The 18,643-nt window shown below is 56.8% G+C and overlaps 5 protein-coding genes across 5 annotated transcripts; 1 reads left to right on the top strand and 4 right to left on the bottom strand.

Annotated features, from left to right (window-relative positions):
* Positions 1-932: 932 nt before the first annotated feature.
* JDV02_001414 (uncharacterized protein) lies at positions 933-2,895 on the bottom strand (the record flags this gene model as incomplete). The annotated part of the gene is made up of 2 exons (XM_047982340.1): positions 933-2,652; positions 2,714-2,895. The coding sequence occupies 2 exons, from the start codon at positions 2,893-2,895 to the stop codon at positions 933-935; spliced, it is 1,902 nt and encodes a 633-aa protein (XP_047838303.1).
* Positions 2,896-3,236: 341 nt separating this feature from the next.
* On the top strand, positions 3,237-4,154 carry JDV02_001413 (Non-specific serine/threonine protein kinase; the record flags this gene model as incomplete). Its single annotated transcript, XM_047982339.1, has 1 exon — positions 3,237-4,154. One exon carries the CDS (start codon positions 3,237-3,239, stop codon positions 4,152-4,154), a length of 918 nt encoding a protein of 305 aa, XP_047838302.1.
* A 3,402-nt stretch (positions 4,155-7,556) lies between these two features.
* Positions 7,557-7,970, bottom strand: JDV02_001412 (uncharacterized protein; the record flags this gene model as incomplete). Its single annotated transcript, XM_047982338.1, has 1 exon — positions 7,557-7,970. One exon carries the CDS (start codon positions 7,968-7,970, stop codon positions 7,557-7,559), a length of 414 nt encoding a protein of 137 aa, XP_047838301.1.
* A 581-nt stretch (positions 7,971-8,551) lies between these two features.
* On the bottom strand, positions 8,552-10,374 carry JDV02_001411 (uncharacterized protein; the record flags this gene model as incomplete). Its single annotated transcript, XM_047982337.1, has 4 exons — positions 8,552-9,086; positions 9,153-9,485; positions 9,559-9,887; positions 9,946-10,374. 4 exons carry the CDS (start codon positions 10,372-10,374, stop codon positions 8,552-8,554), a joined length of 1,626 nt encoding a protein of 541 aa, XP_047838300.1.
* A 718-nt stretch (positions 10,375-11,092) lies between these two features.
* On the bottom strand, positions 11,093-12,497 carry JDV02_001410 (uncharacterized protein). The gene has a single exon (XM_047982336.1). The coding sequence runs from the start codon at positions 12,437-12,439 to the stop codon at positions 11,312-11,314; it is 1,128 nt and encodes a 375-aa protein (XP_047838299.1). The 5' UTR covers positions 12,440-12,497; the 3' UTR covers positions 11,093-11,311.
* Positions 12,498-18,643: the final 6,146 nt, after the last annotated feature.

Genomic DNA, 18,643 nt, shown 5'->3' with positions numbered 1-18,643 from the left:
ATCAAGAGGCTGACACCCAGCCGCCTGGTCTACCTCACACCCCCCCTCTATCAGACGATCCTTCTGGTCACCCCTACTTTCCTTGTGCAGCACCGCGTCGCACTATTCAGCCGGCAACTCGAGATGTTTGGCCACGGGCCGTCCCAGGCTGAGATCGCAGCCGGCAAAACGGCCTTCGCTCAGGGAGCAATGAACATCACAGACTACTATACCAATTGGCAATGCAGTCATCCGTTGGGTTGGGTCACCATTCGGGTCATCACGCATAGTCACCGGCTCTTGCGCGGTCACTCGTCGCGCAATGTGTATCTTGGCGTACCTCGCCGCCACCTTTGCCTACCAATTGCGAGAAGCGTCGGAGCGCGCAGCGCCAAGCCGTGCGAGTGGCGAGTGCAGTGGTTTCTAGCTCCTGCCGCAAAGATACGGCTTGCACCCATCGATAGCCGCCTTCCGCCTGCCCCTCGCTCATCGGGCGGGGGTACGTCGCTGCACCTACCAAGTACATGCGGGCAGCTTTATAGCCCGTAAACTCGTGCCGTCTCTTCCGTCGGGTTGGAATGCCTGCTGCGCCTGTGCCCTCTACTGGAAGCAAAATGTCATCAACAGAACAAGTCTCTACCTTCTCGTTTTGGCCACTTTTGCTGCCCTCATATCGTTCGCCTGACTGCGTGTGCGCTTTTACACATCAAGTACGGTGCCTAATACAGTGGCCGCCTTTCCTTGCGAATCAAAGAGCACTCTGTGAAACCACTTTTGCGCCTACTTTCCAGCTCGCCTACTTCCACTCATACGCCACGGCCGCGAAGCCATTCTGTATCTGCAGCCCTTGCTTCCATACCTTTAAGTCCATGACTGGCGGAGGCTCGACAATGCCTTGGGTAAAGTCATCTGACAGTGACGCTGAGTGCCTTCGGCTTGCAGGGCCCAGCCGCTCACCTGCCACTAGCGCCAAGCCTCTTCGACACTCTGCCGGCTTGGACTCTACTGCCTCGCTTCCTGTTTTCAATCTTTGACGCCGCAGAAGCTTCCGGGCCCCGGGAGCCGTATGAATTCTTGGTACTTCGGCGAGTCTTTGGTCGTAATTTTGGTGGCAAATCTCCTGAAAGCGTAGTGGCGAGAGTCGGCTGCGAATTGTTCAGTCGTGCTGCGATCCTTGCGCTGCGACGCAGTCCTCGGGTGGGCGCCGGAGAGGCATCCATGGACCGAACCAAACGCGTAGAGTCTGCCTGCCTCCGTTGTGCGCCCGGGGCCTCGTCTCGAGCCATACAGTTCTTGCCCGACATAGTACGAGGAGGGCTTTGAGAAGCCTCACCCAAATTTGCCAGGCCTGTCCGACTGCTCTGTGAAAGGCGAGAAATTTCTCCGTGGCCTGGCTTCCGCTTCTTTGAACTCCGTTTTTCTGGTCTGTCCTCATCCTGGGCGCGCTTTCTCTTTTTGTTCTTCGTATCGGGACCGGCCTCGGTGATTTTTGCTTGGATCAACTCGGCCTCGACCAGAGAAACTTGCTCCAGGACCCATTGCGTGAGGGTAGCGTGACCGGCCGCATCCTTTTCGGCGTTCACGTAATCGAATGTCGCCCGGATGAAGTCCGTAACGAGATCGTTCCGTCGTTTGGTCGACTCGTACAGTTTCTTCGCAGCCACCAGCTTCTTTGTAGCGGCGTGCAGCATCCGCTTACGCCTCTCCTCTGGAATACTCAGACGGCGGGGATCTTTCTGCGTTAGGAAATAGACCCGACTGGCTTCCGCTTCTGCCGCCACTTTAGCCTCCCATACTCGGTCATCTTCTTTCTGGCGCTGCATCGAAGACGGGGTGGTCCGGATGAAATCCTTGGTCTCGTGAGGCTTTGGTATCTCTTTGTCCACCAGCTCCTGCCAGCGTTTGTCGTGGTCTGGCTGCAGGCGCTCGATAGAGTCGGTGTACCGATCAAGCCACCAGTACTCAAAACATAGGTATTCGATCCATGTTGTCAGCTTGTCTTGCTGCTTGGGGTCCTCTTGCAGCTCGAATGGTCGTGTAAATCCGTGTCGTGTCAGGCGGCGCTTCACTGCATCGACGTAGTCGGAGAAGCCGTTGCAGCCGCGCTCCCGTTGGTGGTGTCGCTGCCACCTGCGTATCCTTTGGTCGTCTAACCATTCCGACTTTAGCCACGACGGATCGGCTTCGATCTTGGCTAGCCCATCCTCATACGCGCATTTTGTGTATATTCGCTTCATCATCTCGACAAACGCAGGAAAGCCGCCGTCTTCGTCTTCAAGGCCCCGGTTGTCGACCTGCCATTTGCGGAAATCCCGCCACCTCTTCAGTTGTCTGCGGAATACCGACCATGAGGGTTGAGTGTCACGAGGATAGGCCCAAAATGGCCGCAGCATGTCGTGGTGTTTCTCAGGGTTCTGAGAAACCAGGTCAATAAGGCTGATCGGGTATAGTGGACGGCCGCCGTCACGCACAAGATCGTTGTACGCGTCGGTCTCGTCGTCTATCCGGTCACGCAGTTCGTCCTCTTCGGAATACGGCGGCGTTTGCATGCGTAGAACTTGTGGTACAATGTTGTCGCCATCGGAAACTTGACGTAGGCGTGCGTCAAGTCGATCAAGATCGAGCGCGCGGGAGTTACCCGCAGGGTTTTGGGACAAGATCCGTTCTTGCGCTCTGCGCACGTCAGTCAACACGCTGCGAAGTGCATATGGCGCGTAAGAGGAGAGCTGCTCACTTCAGTCTCTCCGCGAGCCGGTTCCGGCCAAGCTTTGAAAGCTTGTCCCAGCCGTCGACGGGTAGGTCAAAATCGCCATTGTGGCTGCGGTGTTTCTGCATGAACTGGGCGAGCTCCGCATCGTTCAAGGCGGCGATATCGGTCACGGAAAGTGTCGCTTTCGTCGTCTCTAGGTCTGGCATTCTAGATCAAGTCGTACAAATGAACAGACCGCGGGTTTGGGTTGACAGAAGTTTAGGCAGAAATGGCGTGGGGACGGGAGGAGGAGGGCGCAATTATGATCCAAGGGGGGACTGTACCTCTGTGATGACCACCTTCGCGCTCCACAGCGGGCCAATCGGGCGTACCCGTTTAGCCGCCTGGTCGTTTGAGGAGAGGTGCGGGGCATCGGGCGCTATTGGATGAGAGGCAACGGCATAAGCTTCAGTCAAATCGATGCATGGCGATAAAAGGTCTGCAAAAGCAGCTACCATGCTGCGTCGTTCCTCACTTTTGTTCGTTTCTTAGCTACACACTATACACTATGGAAGATGCAGACCTTATTGCTCGGGTGTACGCCGTTCCGCATGACCAACGGCACGCCTCAACGTCGATCAAGTCGAGTTCACGCTACGTTGCCCCCGCGAATTATGGCGAGCACCAGGTCGAACACGGGCGCCACAATCGAGCTGCGACGGAGCCACCGGAAGAGAGCAACGTTCCAGCGCACCGAAACATGCCCCGCCTCGAAATCAAGTTCAGCGACATACCACGAACCAGTCATGGTATTGTCTTCGGATGCGACCCGGACAGCGATGTTGTTCTTCCTAATCTCAAGGGCATCAGCAAGCATCACTTCAGTTTGACCTTTGACGATGCCAATCGGCTCATTGTCAGAGACTGGGGCTCTTTATTGGGGACCGAGGTCACATACGACGCACAAGGGCATGGTAAGCGAAGCAATTTCCGATGGATCGTCGGCGGGGATCGGAACCCTGAGGAGAAGACAAGCATCCTTATCAAAGTCCATGGCACTGTTGAGTTCCAGGTTGTCGCCGCCAAGCACGATGTAAAATCGCCACAGTACATCGACAACGTGCACCGGTTCCGTCAAGGCACAGCAACAGCGGAAGACCTCTTCTCTGATCTTGATCTTCCGTGCCGAGCAGACACGGAGCTGCCTACCGGAGCCCATACTCCCAACAGAGGGGAAATCCACCTACGAAAGGAGATCGGTGAAGGGTCCTATGGCGTTGTGACACATTTCTGGAACGTCAGTGATGGGAGCGAGTACGCTCTGAAGGAGCCTCCTGCAAGGGCTATTCGAAAGCGTCTGGTCAATTACGATGAGTGGCGTAAGGAGGCTCGCATCATGAGCCAGATATCGCATGTCCGTATGCCTCCACCACTAATGTGCTACTGTCCTGACCATCAAGCAGCCCCACATCGTACGGCTTCTTAAGGCAACCTTTTCACCGCAACCTCAATTATTCCTGGCGTATGCCCCCGGCAGGTCATTGGACGACCAGGACTTTATAACAGCCGATGAAACGATATCGATACTGCAGCAGTGCTTGTCAGCCCTCACATACCTCCACGAGAGCAAGCCACCAATCGTGCATAGAGACATCAAACCGGGCAACATTCTCGTCCAGCATCGATTCCCAGGGAGTTTTCACGTCATGTTTGCAGACTTCGGCATAGCTCGGGATAGTTGTGAGATGTCGACAATCTGCGGCTCAGCACTGTACCTTGCGCCCGAGGTATACTTAGAATGGCAAGCTGTCTGTTCGAACACCAAGACAAGGCAGAAGTATACTCCTGCTGTCGACGTCTGGTCTCTTGGCGTTGTGGTATACGAGCTGAAATGTAGCCTTCCACGTTACAAGAACAGCTACAGGGACCGCGGGACCGTCTGGTGCGACAAAATCGTGAAGGTTTTTCACGAGGACTCTGAAAAGTGGCCCGACGCTCTAGGACAGCTTCTACTGGATAACATGGTGGTCGTATCACCAGACTCGCGATCCTCTGCCCACGACTGTTACAAGTTGGCGGCGCTGTTACCTAGTGCCGCTGAGGGCGGGTGTCGTACACCGAGACCTGTCCTACATGCTGGGGAGGAGGAACAGGCGACTATTCGCCATGGCCCTACGGGTTTTGATGTCGACAACCAAGCCACCATAGTTCAGCTACCGATGTCTTCCGCCGACGGCTCCACGGCTACCATCTTCGGCGGCGAGTTTGCTAGATCTGAAGCCCCGCCTCCGGATACTCTTCTATCTGTGTCGAAGAAAACGCAGAAGCGAACAGCAACTTTTGAGGCGCCGTCGCTACCACAGTCATCAGCAGCAGGACGAAGGACTAAACGTCGAGAAGCTTGTACCTCTCGAAGAGAGTCCGCCTCTGATCAGCATTCGGAGCTAGCGCACTTTAAAAATTACTCTTCTGACCCCTTTCATCCCGTTTACGTCGGATCATCTTTAGCGTCATGGGCGGATGAGGGTGAGTCAGGCAGTTGCGCGGGCCAATCGTCGCATAGTCCAACAACACAATCTCAGCTGGACAACGCAGATGCGCAGATTGACTTCGACCCACCATTTGCCCCCCCTCCAAACATGTCTAGCGTACCACGGAGCCCATGGGAGGCGTGTTATGTCGAGGATGAAAAACCTGTCACCGGAATCAGCGATGGTGTGCAGACCGACGAGAGGTACATGGCAGCGCTGCTGCTGCAGGCGATAAGTCAAGATTTCAGGCAATGAGTACAGTACTGTAATTAATGCAGGTTTCATACAAGCATTCATCGACGGGCGACGTACCGCACCGAAGGAGCGTACGTGGGGTTGGCCCGATGCCGATGCAATCAGCGCCGGCTTCAATCACGCCAGCATTTATGTATGTATGGACGGAGGCGGTCGTATGCATGCTGGCGCATATGGCTTATACTGGCCTAGACATTTACAGTACCAAGACCGGGGGGAATCCCTAGAGTCCGATGCAACAGGAGGTACCAAGACGGGGGCTGATTGAGGGTTACCCCGCTCTCTTCGAGGGTCGAAGAGGATCCGAGGGGAGAACCCTTTGCGACGGCACCGTGGACACGAGTTGTTGACAACTCCGGAGCCGGCAAGTTGTCAACAACCCCTGTAGGGAGCCTTCTTGACCAGTTTGGACCATTTCAAAAACCACGTGCAGACGGTGCATGGTGTGAAGCTTCGAGTGATGAATTGAGATGTGCACCTCAACTGGACAGCCTCATAGCGCTTTGTGATCTAGCTATTCTGCTGAAGTCAGAATTTATTGTTGAAGTATTGGAGTGCTCGCCGATCCGTCCGTGCTGTCCTGGAGGTCCTGTATCGGGCTGCAAAAAGGGCCATCCCGATGATAGCAGAACGCGCTGCATTGTGTGCTGCCTTCGGCACCTTCACAGTAAGCTGCTACAGGGGCCATTAGACGGCCGCATACCGCTAGGACAGTTCTGGGTTGTTGGGCGGAAGAAAGCTGCGTCAACCTGGGCAGAAATGGTCCATGGGGTTCGAGATCCCTTGGCGACCGACCATTGACGTAAGTTGTCAAACAGCTTTTCAATGTTGGTTTCCATTGTCGTTATCAACGGCCGAGTCGCCGTCGCAGGCTTCTCACGACATCTGGGTTGGGGGACGGCACAGGCGACGACCTCACCACGCTGGCCTGAGCGACGAAGGGCTGGACATGGCCGGCGCGAGGCATTGGGCATGTCTACAGCGCTGCCCGAAAGTATAGACCAAGTGTGGACGATCGAAAGGAGCTGATGAAATGTTCAAGCAACCACCGCACTGTAGCACAGCCAGTCCAACCGCAGACTTCAGCTCAGGGTTCAGTGCAGGAATCGCAGACATGATCCTGGCCCGAGGAAATCTGCGGTGAAATTTGGGGAGCCTAGGCGATTTATATACATGGCCGGGGTTGTGCTGACCCAACGTAGGCGTGCCATAGCCAATTGGGCCGAGAAATCTGGCACCCACATTGCTCTTCGCGTGGTGCGCGCTAGTCCCCAGAACGGCGCCGGCTGTTGGCGCCACGGGGGAGAAGAGACGCCCCAGAACCCTTCAGCTATTAGAAGAGTCCAGGCCTGTCGAACACTCCGCTAGAACACACAGTCGGTCCATGGCCAGCCAGGCTGAAGGCAGCCCTGCGACTGGGCGTCCGCCTGGACTCAGGCCGTCGCTAGCGCTCCCTGGCCCCATCAACTCGTCGCATGGAGCGCTGCCGTTTGTCTAAATCACAATCGCGAGCGCGCTCTGTGATGTCGGTCGACTCGGATGATCCTCCGCGAGCGTTCCCCCCCACTGACCGCCAGCACGTGCTCTAGCAGTTCCATTCGCGTGGTGGTCGCACGGATGTCCTGTGTGCGGCTGTCTGTTGAGGGGACGGTGCCGAGAGCGACACCCCACGACGAGCTCGGCAATTGAGCAAAATTGCCCTAGGCATATGAACGGCGTTATAAACGATCCTAGGCGAGGTGTACGAGTCTTTCAGCCTGCTCTGGTGATTAGATGACAGTGCAGTGCATGTCCCAGATGGCCAGAGCCAGGTCGCCTTCCTTGCTCGTGCACATGCGCGAGTGCGTGATGTGCTCTGGGGCGGAACTTGCACTGGGTCGCGTAGGGCACTGGCCTTGCCTGGTACTCACCCTGGCCTCGGTTCGCTGAACCAGCATCTAGTGAATGGGGACAAAGCACCCAGCACGCCTTTGAGACTAGGTCACAGCACAGGCACATAGCGGACTGGAGGACACATTGCTCAAGACTGCGCACATATGGCCATGGTGATATAAGGAGTTGTATTGAGTGTGCTATGCACCTACAGCCCAGCCATTATTGCACTACCGTCCGCAAAGCTTCGACTGTCTCAGCCGTGATCTTCTCCCACGTCTGTAGAATCCTGCTGGCCGCTCTCCCCTCCCTTGTCTGTTCCAACAGCACAGCTCGAACTCGCTCGTGAAGCCCTGCCGGCCGGCGGCGTCGTCCTCGATGCGCGCGAACAGCGCCCTTTGTCGGCCGGTCGAGTCGACGACTTGGAGGCCGAGCTCGTCGATGATGTGCGCGCGGATCGACTCGAGGATGCCCATGCGACGGGCCGCCTCGATGCCCTGCTTGCGCAAGTCGACCTGCTGCCCGTTGGCACGCAGGCTGGGGAAGCGCTCGATGATGGTGCACGTGTGGCCGAGCCGGCCGAGCCAGAAGGCGAGCGCCGGGCCGGCGATGCCCGCGCCGGAGATGAGGACTCGGAGTGGCATGGCGGGCGTGTGCGAACTTGTCACGTATTATTGTCTCAATGAGGCGGCGGCGGTGGCGCACTCTGAGCCCCCAAGAGTCTTGACGAGGGACGAAAACGCGAGCCTGAGACCGAGCCACATGTGATGTTTGCGTAGCATTGGAACAAGACGCCAACCCGCCCATCATCACATAACGACTGTGTGTGTTACGCCGGGTGCCGACCGCATGCTCGGTCGCAGAATGCCATCCGTCTCCCTTAAACGGCTCCCTCTTCGGGCCTGAGCTTCGTGGGGCCGGGGCTCCAGTGCGCCAACCCCTTGTCTCTGTCTGCTGATCAGGGCAGGCATACATACATACGTAGCCCCTCATCTACTGGTAAGGCTTCATTCATATCCGTATTTTGCCCACCCACTTTGTTAGCACTGCTGGAGGTCTTCATTTAGTATGTGCGTTGGCATCGGGTTTCTCATTACTCAGTGTCTGTCTGTTTGAGGCGCCGTTTGGCGTTGAGCCCACTTACACACGTAGTCTACTTCCCTTTGCACTTTGACTGCAGGCAAAGGCATGCTTAGTCTGGCTCATTTCGAACATACTGACCCTCTCAGTCGCGCTGATTCTGATCCTCCTCCAGTCCTTCTATGTGACTCCCGAAAGTGACCTGACATGATTGCAGCTCCAGCCCCTCGTTTGCGGGCGTAAACAACAGGGGCGTGACGTTTCTGATGTTGATGCGCCGTGCCAAGGCCGCGCCTGCGTCGAGGTACGGCTTACACGCGTTCGGTATCTCGATGTTCCGAAGGGAGGCTTCGTCCTGGAGAGCCAGGAGAAGGTCGTTTGCCCGGGGCATATAGTGTCCCATCTCGAACAGAAGCTCGCATCCGCGACAGAGAAGGTCCTCGTGAGGACCCGGAAGCGGCAGGTTGGTCAGCAAGCTCGCGACCGAGGCATGGCAGGCGTATACTAGCCAGCACTCAAGCCGCATCCCGAACGAAGCGCGATAGTTCCACAGATGCGAGATGAGGTTTTCGCAGTGCGATCGTGAGAGCGAACGAGCCGACTCGACCCCGTCGAAGCCCGAGAACGAGAGGCCCAGAAACGGCTCCAGGAGCTTTAGGCACACCAGCTCGAACCACACTCTGCCGAAGTTAGCCTGCATCTCCAGGTCCAGGGGCATTCTTGGTGCCATTGGGGCAACGCCATACCGGAGATTTGTCCAGCTCGGAGCCTGAATCGTCTGACATCTGAGCATGTCTGGACTGGATGACTTCCACGCGAGGAAGCGATCGTACAGCTCCTTGGAGCTGCAATAGTCGGGCACCACGCTCGAGCGACTTTCCTCTATGGCAGGTAGAAACTCACAGGCCATTTGCGTGAGCTCGTACTCGGCCGCGCTGACTTGGCTATGATACGATAGCTGCGGCTCCGCTGCGACGGGATAGGGGGTCCATAACGGGGAGACGCCCTCTTCTTGAGGCGGGGGTGTTCCGGACAAACCTAGCGCGGTCGCTGGACGGTTCGCAATCAAGCTCATTCTCCTAAGGCGACGCCAGCCCTGTTAGTATGAGGCCGTCCCAACGCTTTTGTCCTAAAGAGCAAGTCATCATTTACACGTCAAGGCAGTGGAACCCGTTGGCAATGGACGCCATTGCCTGCTCCACCTTGCTCGCCTTTGGGTTCCCACGATCATACCCGAGCCATCCAGGCCCATCGAGTACCGTCGAGGACGACTTGAGGGCGCTGAGCTTGTCGAAAAACAGACTCGTGCCCAGGGGTAAGTCGCCAAACGTCATCTCGTGTACGGAGAGGATGGCCACTCCTTGCATCAGCGACACCTCGATGGGTTCCTGCTGGATGGCAAGAAGCTGGAATGCCTCATCGGCGAAGCTACTACCGCGGAGCGCAAACATGCTCGGGCCATCGCTCTTATAAAAACAGCTCTGGCTTGGTCAGCAAAGTGCCATTAACGGAGATGACGACGCATATGCGTCTGCGCACCGTCGAGATTGCGAGGATCGAGTTGATCAGGAACTGGGAACAGAAGCACGTGTCTATGTGACCGGGAGCCTCTGGATCTGCGGTGAGGCTGTCGAGCAGGAGCTCGCGATGCAGGATCCGGGCCAGTGAATGGTCCCAGGTCCAGAACAAAGCGAAGAGATGGTTCAAAACCCCTTCGTCGCGTGTCACCGCCGTCCACCGCGACAATGGCAATACGGGTCTGAACTCCCCCAAGGCGCTCCAAGTTAGAAAAGTTGTCGAGGGGCTTCCTTCATGTAGGTGCAGCCGCTGACTTGGCTCTCCGTCCGAGGTTGAGGTTGGCCGCCCGTCCAAGCCGCTGGCTGCTCGAGAGAACACATCGTCGACTCCCTGCGAGTCTCCGGCACGCTTTGAATAGTCCAGAGTCCTCCATTCCGCAGACTTTCCCATGGCGTCCAGCGATCTCTTTGCATCTGCATACGCACCCTCCAGCTCCGCCAGGCGTTGCTTCAAGGTCGCGCCTGGTCCGGCGTACACGCATTCGGCGCGGGCTGCAAGGCACGACCGGCAGGATGGCCGACGGCCATCGCACTGCTTCCGTCAGAGTTGATGTCCTTTGATGATATACTAGAACGGCGGAAGAGGTCAACAACGACCTTGGCCTTACGCTTCCGGCATCCTGGAACACGCCCTAGTCAGTAGCACCTCACTCAATGCGTTGGGGGATCAACAAACATACGATCACATGCCAGCTTCACTTGGCTGCGCTTGAATCTCTGGATAGCTTCGCCGCGTGGCGGGGTCCCCCCCGGCCCGCCCGGCGGTTTCGGGAGTAGTTGCCTGCTGGACTCTGGGTGGTGACGCTGCGCTCTCATCCTTGGTAGTTGTGCTGGCGTCCAGTTTCCCCGGAGGATCTCCTTGGTTGGGAGCACGCCAGCAGCCAGTTACTGGTCATCTAACAGGCCCGCTAGGAGTCTCATTTATGTCTCCCTCCGCCTTTGGGACGATGACGTCAACTTGACATTGGGCGACAGAATATGGCCCTATGTCGTGTGACCAGAGACGCGGCCCTCTACCACCAATTTTTTTTTCAACAATGCAATAATAATACTGCCTTTTCTTTCTTGCTGCCTATCCTTTCCCCAAGCCTAGCCGGGTTCCGAGGCCGCACTCGAGATCGTGTGCGTGAGGATAGGTTGTGAGAGAAAACTGCAACCACACGCTGATGTGCGGCCATGCAGGGCGGTAGAGACAACGCAGTTCCCTTTAATCATCTTTTCCTTTGATAATGAGGACTATGCCTAAGAAATTTCACGCAAAAGCCGGGCATGTGCTACAGGACGCTCGCCCGGCAAAGGGCCAATGTTAAAAGGTCGTGAGTCCTCCTTTACCCCTTGCTTTCGGCCTCGGCCTCGGCCTTCACTTCCAATTTCATCTCCACCTGGACCTCCACTCCCTCGATCCAAGCCTGCCGGATCCTTCTCATCGCGTTCAAGTCGGACAGTGGACTACCATAGACGAGCACGAGGTCTGCCCTCTTGCCGCGGTCGACGCTGCCTCGGTCGTGCAGCCGAAACACGCTTGCGGGCACGAATGTGGCGGACCGAAGGGCATCAAGATTCGACAGCCCCGCTCGCGACAGAAGCTCCAGCTCGTCGAGAAGGCTGGTACCAAACGGGATGCCCGTGCTGCGATGCTGGTAAGCAGCCGTGCCCGCGCAGATGCAGACGCCGGCGCTATACAGCTGCTTCACCGCGGCGACGGCGTGGCCAAAGTTGCGACCATTGCGAGTCGTTTCGTCCTGGAGCGCCTTCTGGACGAAACAAAGCGTGGGAACGACGGCGATGCCTCGTTGCGCGAACCCCTGCGCCATCTCCTCGCCTAAAGGCCCGTCGACGGGGACGGCTGTGACGATGTCGAAGCCAGCGAGCAGCGCCGCGTCGTACGCCTTAGTTTGCGACGCGTGAGCAATAGCCAGCTTCCCGTGCCGGTGTGCCGCGGCGACAGTGGCTTCCAGAGTGTCCGAGTCCAAGCCCGGCTGGTCCGCGATGGCGTTGATGTAGTCAGCGCGTGCCGGGTCCGCGATCAGCTCCTCCACAAGACGCGTCGCCTCTGCTGGCGTTCTCACGACCCGTACGGCGCGAAAGGAAAATAATCCTTCTGAGGCGACCGTCTCGGGCCTAAGGACGCATCCGCACCCGAGGTAGCTAGGCATCTTCGGGTGCCGGGACTCTCTGCGCATCGCTTGGTTCTCTGCGCTTGTGCTGACCAGGTCTATGACGGTTGTGACGCCGCATGCGGCAAAGGACGGGAGCGCCATCGGACACGCATCAATATCGACCTTGCAGTCGATGAGGCCAGGCATCAACGTGCAACCGGAGCCGTCGATGACCACGTCGGGCGACGACTTGGGCTCCAGGACATTGCCGGGGCTCGCCTGGAAGCACTGGTTGCGCACGTGCTTGATGCCAACGCCATCGAACAGGTCGACGTCTGTTATGGAGATGATGGTCATGCTCTGTGGTGCGTATGTTCAATGGCTTGCGTCTGGCGAACCGCTTCAGGCCCCCTGCTCACGTCGTCATGAACAACGGCACCCGCTGCCTCCCCGCTGGGCGGCGGCCTGGGCCGGCTCCGGCACATCTACTTCCCGGACCATTCGCGCAGAGCTATGTCACATGAAAACAGAGGGTGTAGGGGCCGGTGGCGGTGATTATCCACCCGTCCCTACCTTGGCAAGATGGTCAAGCCTCCTTGTGATGGGGCTTGCCATCCAACGGTCAACCCCGATGAGGCTTGTGGATATTGCTCAGTCTCATTGCGACGCCCTCCTTGGCAGCTGCAAGCATGACTCTTACGATACTTGGCTCCAGGCGTCTTTCTGTGTCCGCGGACTGGCGCTATTATGACTGACACATGTATATGTCGGTGCTTGGAAGCATTAGCCGAATCGCGGCGCACTTGCCTTACCCGTGCCTCGGCTCCGCCATCGTCTCCTTAGACATTTTTCCCCGTCTTTGGACGCCATGTTTTTACAATCTCAGTCTTTTTATCATATATTTTGGCCCAGACAACGGGGGGTTGTCATGGCTTATCGGGGCCACCCGCTTCGAGCACCCCAGTGCACACCGAGGGTCGCCAGCACAGCTTGCGCCCCATCCAGGCGCGGCCAACAAAGGACTCAGGGCACACAGAGAGAAGGAAGGTGGCACCACCGTGTCATGTCGGGCTGCGACAACGCCCGGGTTAAACTGATCTGTGCCCGTCTGGCATCAGCTGACAGCCAGGGGAGACCCCGCGCCTGACCCGTCAACGTTGCCCTTGTGTCAGGTCTTCCATCGCGATTCGCTCAGAGAATGCCTTGCAGTGCTCTACTATTATACGGGCAAAAGCTTCACGCGACGTTTCTACGGGCCTTATGTCGCTCTCTCTCGGAGACGATGCCAGTGCATCGCGATGGCAGCATCGAGAGCTTGAGAGGGGAAAGGGGGTCAGCTCGGAAGATACTTCCTACTCCAATTATGGAGTCTGGAGTTAATCCCGAAGGACCCTTGTCCAATCAAACATCTCAGAACTGCCCCAGGCGTCTGGTGGCATATCATTTTCGCCACCTAAGAACGAAGGCGAGGTCGACTTCGTCCTCCTGTGCCTGGCCTCAACTGTGCTCCTGATATTCGGAGCCAAGTCTCGGAGCGAAAGTCTAATGGTCGTTACGACAAGATTGCGTTGCTGGGACCAAGCCTCGGCATCTCTCTTGGTTTTCAAAACGGCTGAGCCACGAGTGAGGCGCCCAGTTCCAGATCCGTTTGGCGACCGGGCGGGAGGAACATGGAAACTTCACAACAGTCGACTCGGTCCCCGTCGGCAAAGGACCTTCCTTGTACGGAGCGTCCAGTGAAGAAACCCTCAACAAGTCTCGCAAGGTTGCGCTTGCAGATTCCGGACTGCAGGTCGCTCAAGTAGTAAGTGACCTGGCGCTGGTGGAATGTTCCAGTCGGCCCAGGCCAGGCCAGGCCTCCATGTCGACTTTAGCGTGTCGACAGTCAGTCCCCTCCCGACGATGGGTTGGGTAGCACAGATACCGCACATCCGTCGCTGTTTTAGTAAGTCTTTAGGCACTTTTGTCCGTCTCGGCGCTAGTCCGGTTAACAGTGAGGCAAGGGGCCAGCACAGCCATCGAGGACTTTCGGTACGCACGCCCGAGGAATTGGTATACGAGATACATTGTCTCTCAGTAAACAGCGTATCTTCTATGCCAAATTGCAAGATATCAGGGTCCTGACGTGAAGATTTATTGGTCCGCAAGCGGCAACAGAAACAGCCACAAAACAATATGATTCCATATTGAGAAAAGAGGCATAAGGAAGCTCAATAATGATAATGCTATCGGCAGACTAAGGCAAGGCTACGGCCTATAGGGTCGTAGCCCTATGGCCTATATAGGAGGCTAACTAACTCCTATAGTACTGGCCCTCAACCGACCCTAAGATAAAGCCCCTCGTAATATCTCTCGTTTTCCTATACTATATATCCTATCGTAACCGCTATATCTCTTATACCTATTATGCCTTACTATATACGCTAGTTAAGTAGCTCTTTAGCTTAATAAAGATTAATCCTATAAGGCGAGATATATAAACATCGCGCGCCACACTGCCGCAGCGCCAGCGCCAGGTTGTGAGCAACCCTTGGAAGGAGTCGGGCCGACGGGCCACGACACGACACTGGGGCCGCCTGCTGCACCAGGCTGGCCCCAAATGGGGCTGGCCTAAATGTGCCAGCCTGGATCTGGGCTGGTACATTTAGGCCAGCCCTGTGGCGTGCTAGCAGGCTATGGCCAGACCATAGCTGGGGCCAGGACCCAAACGCTGGCCCCCCTGTGGTCTAGCACGTTGTGCAGGGCTGGCGACAGCAAGCCAAGCAACACTATAGCCAAGCTTGCGCAGGGACGGCCACAGTGGGAGCCAGCCTGTACAACGACCAGACACCGCTGAAGCTGTCACAATTGACCTAGCCTCGGTGCAGGCTGGACCATGGAGGCCAGTACACGTCTGGGGCCATCCTCGAGTCGACAGCACCCATCACAGCTAGGATGGGTCAGTATCGATAACCGAAGAATAATAAGTCGCCGCTGGGACTAGATCTGCTCTGTATGCCCGTTCCCTTATAACCTGGGATTAAAAGACCACGCTGCGGAAATAGTAGTGAGTCTTTGGCAGTTGCTTGGGTATTAAGGACCTGGGAACTGAAGGCGGCATTAAGCTAGTGCTGCAGAGTTGCCGCAAGGCCCTAGGACTCTGATGATTCTTTTCCATCGGTGCTCAGCTCCTGGGTTGCGGCTGCGTATTCGCTGACACGGTTCTGACCCTGGGTGCCAACTTTGACCTAGACTCCAAGCTTTATGCTTCTGCTACTAGATCCTGGGCATCGAGATCCTGGGTGGCGACGCTAAGTGCAATGGCAACTTCGCAGCACTACCGCTAGGCCCTGGGTGTCGAGATCCTGGGTGTCGGCGGTTGTCCCGAGTATATGCGATGGTCCTGGGCTCCAGTGACAACTTTGTGCTGCTGCCGATCCTGGGTGTCATGATCCTGGGTGCCCATGAAGGTCCTGGGTACATCCGATGGTCCTGGGCTCCAGTGGCAACTTCGTGCTGCTGCCGATCCTGGGCGTCATGATCCTGGGTGCTGATGAAGGCCCTGGGTACATGCGATGGTCCTGGGTACATGCGATAGTCCTGGGTACATGCGATAGTCCTGGGTACATGCGATAGTCCTGGGCTCCACCAGCACTTCGTGCTGCTGCTGGATCCTGGGCGTCATGATCCTGGGTGCCCATGAAGGTCCTGGGTACGGCGGTCCTGGGCTCCACCAGCACTTCGTGCTGCTGCTGGATCCTGGGCGTCATGATCCTGGGTGCCCATGAAGGTCCTGGGTACATGCGATGGTCCTGGGTACATGCGATAGTCCTGGGTACATGCGATAGTCCTGGGCTCCACCAGCACTTCGTGCTGCTGCTGGATCCTGGGCGTCATGATCCTGGGTGCCCATGAAGGTCCTGGGTACGGCGGTCCTGGGCTCCACCAGCACTTCGTGCTGCTGCCGGATCCTGGGCGTCATGGTCCTGGGTACCCGCGGCGGCCAGGGCCCTGTGTCGACCTCTGCTGCTGCCCGGTTCCCGGGTGCCTTGATCCTGGGTGCCCACGGCGGTCCTTTGATGTGTCCGTAACGGTCCTGGGCCCCAGTGGCAACTTCGTGCTGCTGCCGATTACTGGGAGCAATGACCGCTGGGGAAGCCGAGGCCCAGGACCATAGCATCTCACACGTAAACTTGGCGTACTCCAGGGTGCCACGGCTCCTGGGAGAAGCCTTTTTTTTTTAATTCATAGGCTGTCCCAGCCGCCCCTGGGGAGTTGAAGCTCTGAACTAGGAGAACAAGTAATGATGCTTCAATCTATGTACTACAGCAGGAGCAAGCTACTTATAGATGCGACTGCTATCTCGCTACTGCCTAACGCCACTGACTGCCTGCTAGGCAGTCTCCTTGGTGGCGTTCCTGCCTACCAGGCAGTGAGCAGTGACACGTGATCCTGGGATCCAACTTGGGGGCGGCTATGCAGCGTTCGACTATAAATACGGATGCCCCCGTCCTTCACATCCTAGGTACACTTTCCTCCTGCACAGAACTGCCCAGCTGCTACTAGGTCGTTCCTCCACAGTCTAGCCCCCAGTTTGCTCTAGTAAGTGACATCCGTATCTATAGCCTTCCTAGCTGTTCTGTATATCTGCTCTTGTCAGGCCCTTCCCGGCCCTTCTCGCCTTCTGTTTAACAATAATCACTCGTCTACGCTTACGTGTATTGAAGTACTGTGGACGGAACCGCTCGGAATTGCTCCAGCAGTCCTGTCCTAATCATCATCTTGGCTGACTGCACTGCCATTGACGAGCTGCAGAGAATGCGCTCGATGTCCATGCATGGATGCTTGCCTGCCCATATGCGTTGTCGCTCTTCCGTCCAGTTGCGGCATTCCAGGAGTATGTGTCGAACTGTTTGGCTCCCGTAGCCGCAGGGGCATTGGTCGGTGTCGGCTCTGTTGATTCCATGGAGGTAGGCCCGAAGGCCAATTTTGCCTGTGCGCATCTGGGTGATCACTGAGCTGATGGCCCGATGCGTGCCGTTGTGTGTGTCGAGTGTTCCCTTGCCTGGTCGCACGCCGAGTCGGAACAGGTCTCGGCCGTGTTTGGCAGTCTCCCAGGCTTGTTTCCACTCTTCCTTCATTGTCTTGCGGATAATAGATTTGGTCGTGGCTGTAAGTGTCCGGAGCGATGGCGGCTCCGGTGGTGGTTTGGTTGCGGTCCGTGCGTTGGGGTCGTGGCCGGCTGCTTCCTTGGCCGCGTTGTCCGCGGCTTCGTTCCCCGATACGCCGACGTATGCGGGGATCTATCGAAACTCTACGTGCCATCCCAGGTCTCGAAGCTGTCGAGTGCTCGGACCGCCTCGACCAAGATGTATTGGCCGGATGGGGACCCAGGAAACGACAGCTTGGATGGGTCTGCGTAAACGATGAGAGGCTAGCCGACGGAATCCACCGGTTGATGTACTGTCCAGCCTCGACCTTCAAAGGACGGCGGAGGTAGAGGCGGACTTTGACCGTGTGCAGGTCGTATGAGATTCGTGCTCGTGAAAGGCCTAGTTTGTTGCGATACAGAACGAGCATAAGCTGCAGAATGCTGCCGGTGGCAGACAAGCCAGCAGATATACATATATAAAGTCGCGGGAAAAGACTAGCCGGTGGGAGGTGACGCCACAAGGCATAGGCGAGACCAAACGACAGGAGCTGGTGAGACCGTAAGGCAATCTCGTACGAAAAACGGCAACCTGGGCACAGATTAAGACGATTGCCTGGCCAACATCAGCACAAGCAGGCTCAGGACCAGGCTCCGATGCACTTACCACTACGGCGAACAGTTCTCGCGAGTGGTGCAACGACGGCATTCCTTTGGTAATGGCAGAAACAGTTGCGTGGAACACCGCAAGAGCAACAGATACGAGCCCGACAGACGCGTGCAGCCGTCGGGTATACTTAAGCGGCACGCCAAGGACATCGGCGACGAAGCCCAGATGTGGTCCAGCAAACAGAAACATCATATTGATCAGCGAAAGCGTGCCGGTCCGTTTACTTGCCTGTGCGATTGACGCAGCGCGGACTGCTACGCAAGAAACGTTCGCGCTGAAGTACAATGACACAAGAAACACCTCAATACGGCTCCAGGATCGGAGAAACTTGTTGCGATGGAAAAATGTAGAGTACACGAGGTGCTTGCGGACCGCTCCAAGAGCGAGAGCGACAACCCCGGACGCTGGTGGACGACGTGTTGATTCAAGGCATGGTGAAAGGGCTTTTGATACGAGTCGCGAGAGTATGGTTAAGCCAAAAACAGCACCGAAACATATTCCATAAATCGAAACTATCTCCATTCTTGTTGATGCCAGGATGAAAGAAAATGGGTACGTTGGTTGAGGGATGAACCTATTTATGGGGGCGGGGTCGATCCCACCAGCTGCCCTCCAGGAGTTGACAGTAGGGCATTGTGGGGCATGAAGTTGGTGACAACTCGAGCTTGTTAACTCCGGGCTGCCGCAGCCCCCCTAACGCGCCGCCGCCGCCCTTCCCTTTCCTCCTCTCCTAAAGTAAGGTGAAAAGGACGAATGCTGCCTG

The sequence above is a fragment of the Purpureocillium takamizusanense genome, chromosome 1 (genome assembly GCF_022605165.1).
Source record: "Purpureocillium takamizusanense chromosome 1, complete sequence".
NCBI classification, from domain to species: Eukaryota; Fungi; Ascomycota; class Sordariomycetes; order Hypocreales; family Ophiocordycipitaceae; genus Purpureocillium; species Purpureocillium takamizusanense.
The sequence above is the reverse complement of the archived record's forward strand: the minus strand, read 5'-3'. Positions and strand labels throughout refer to the sequence as shown.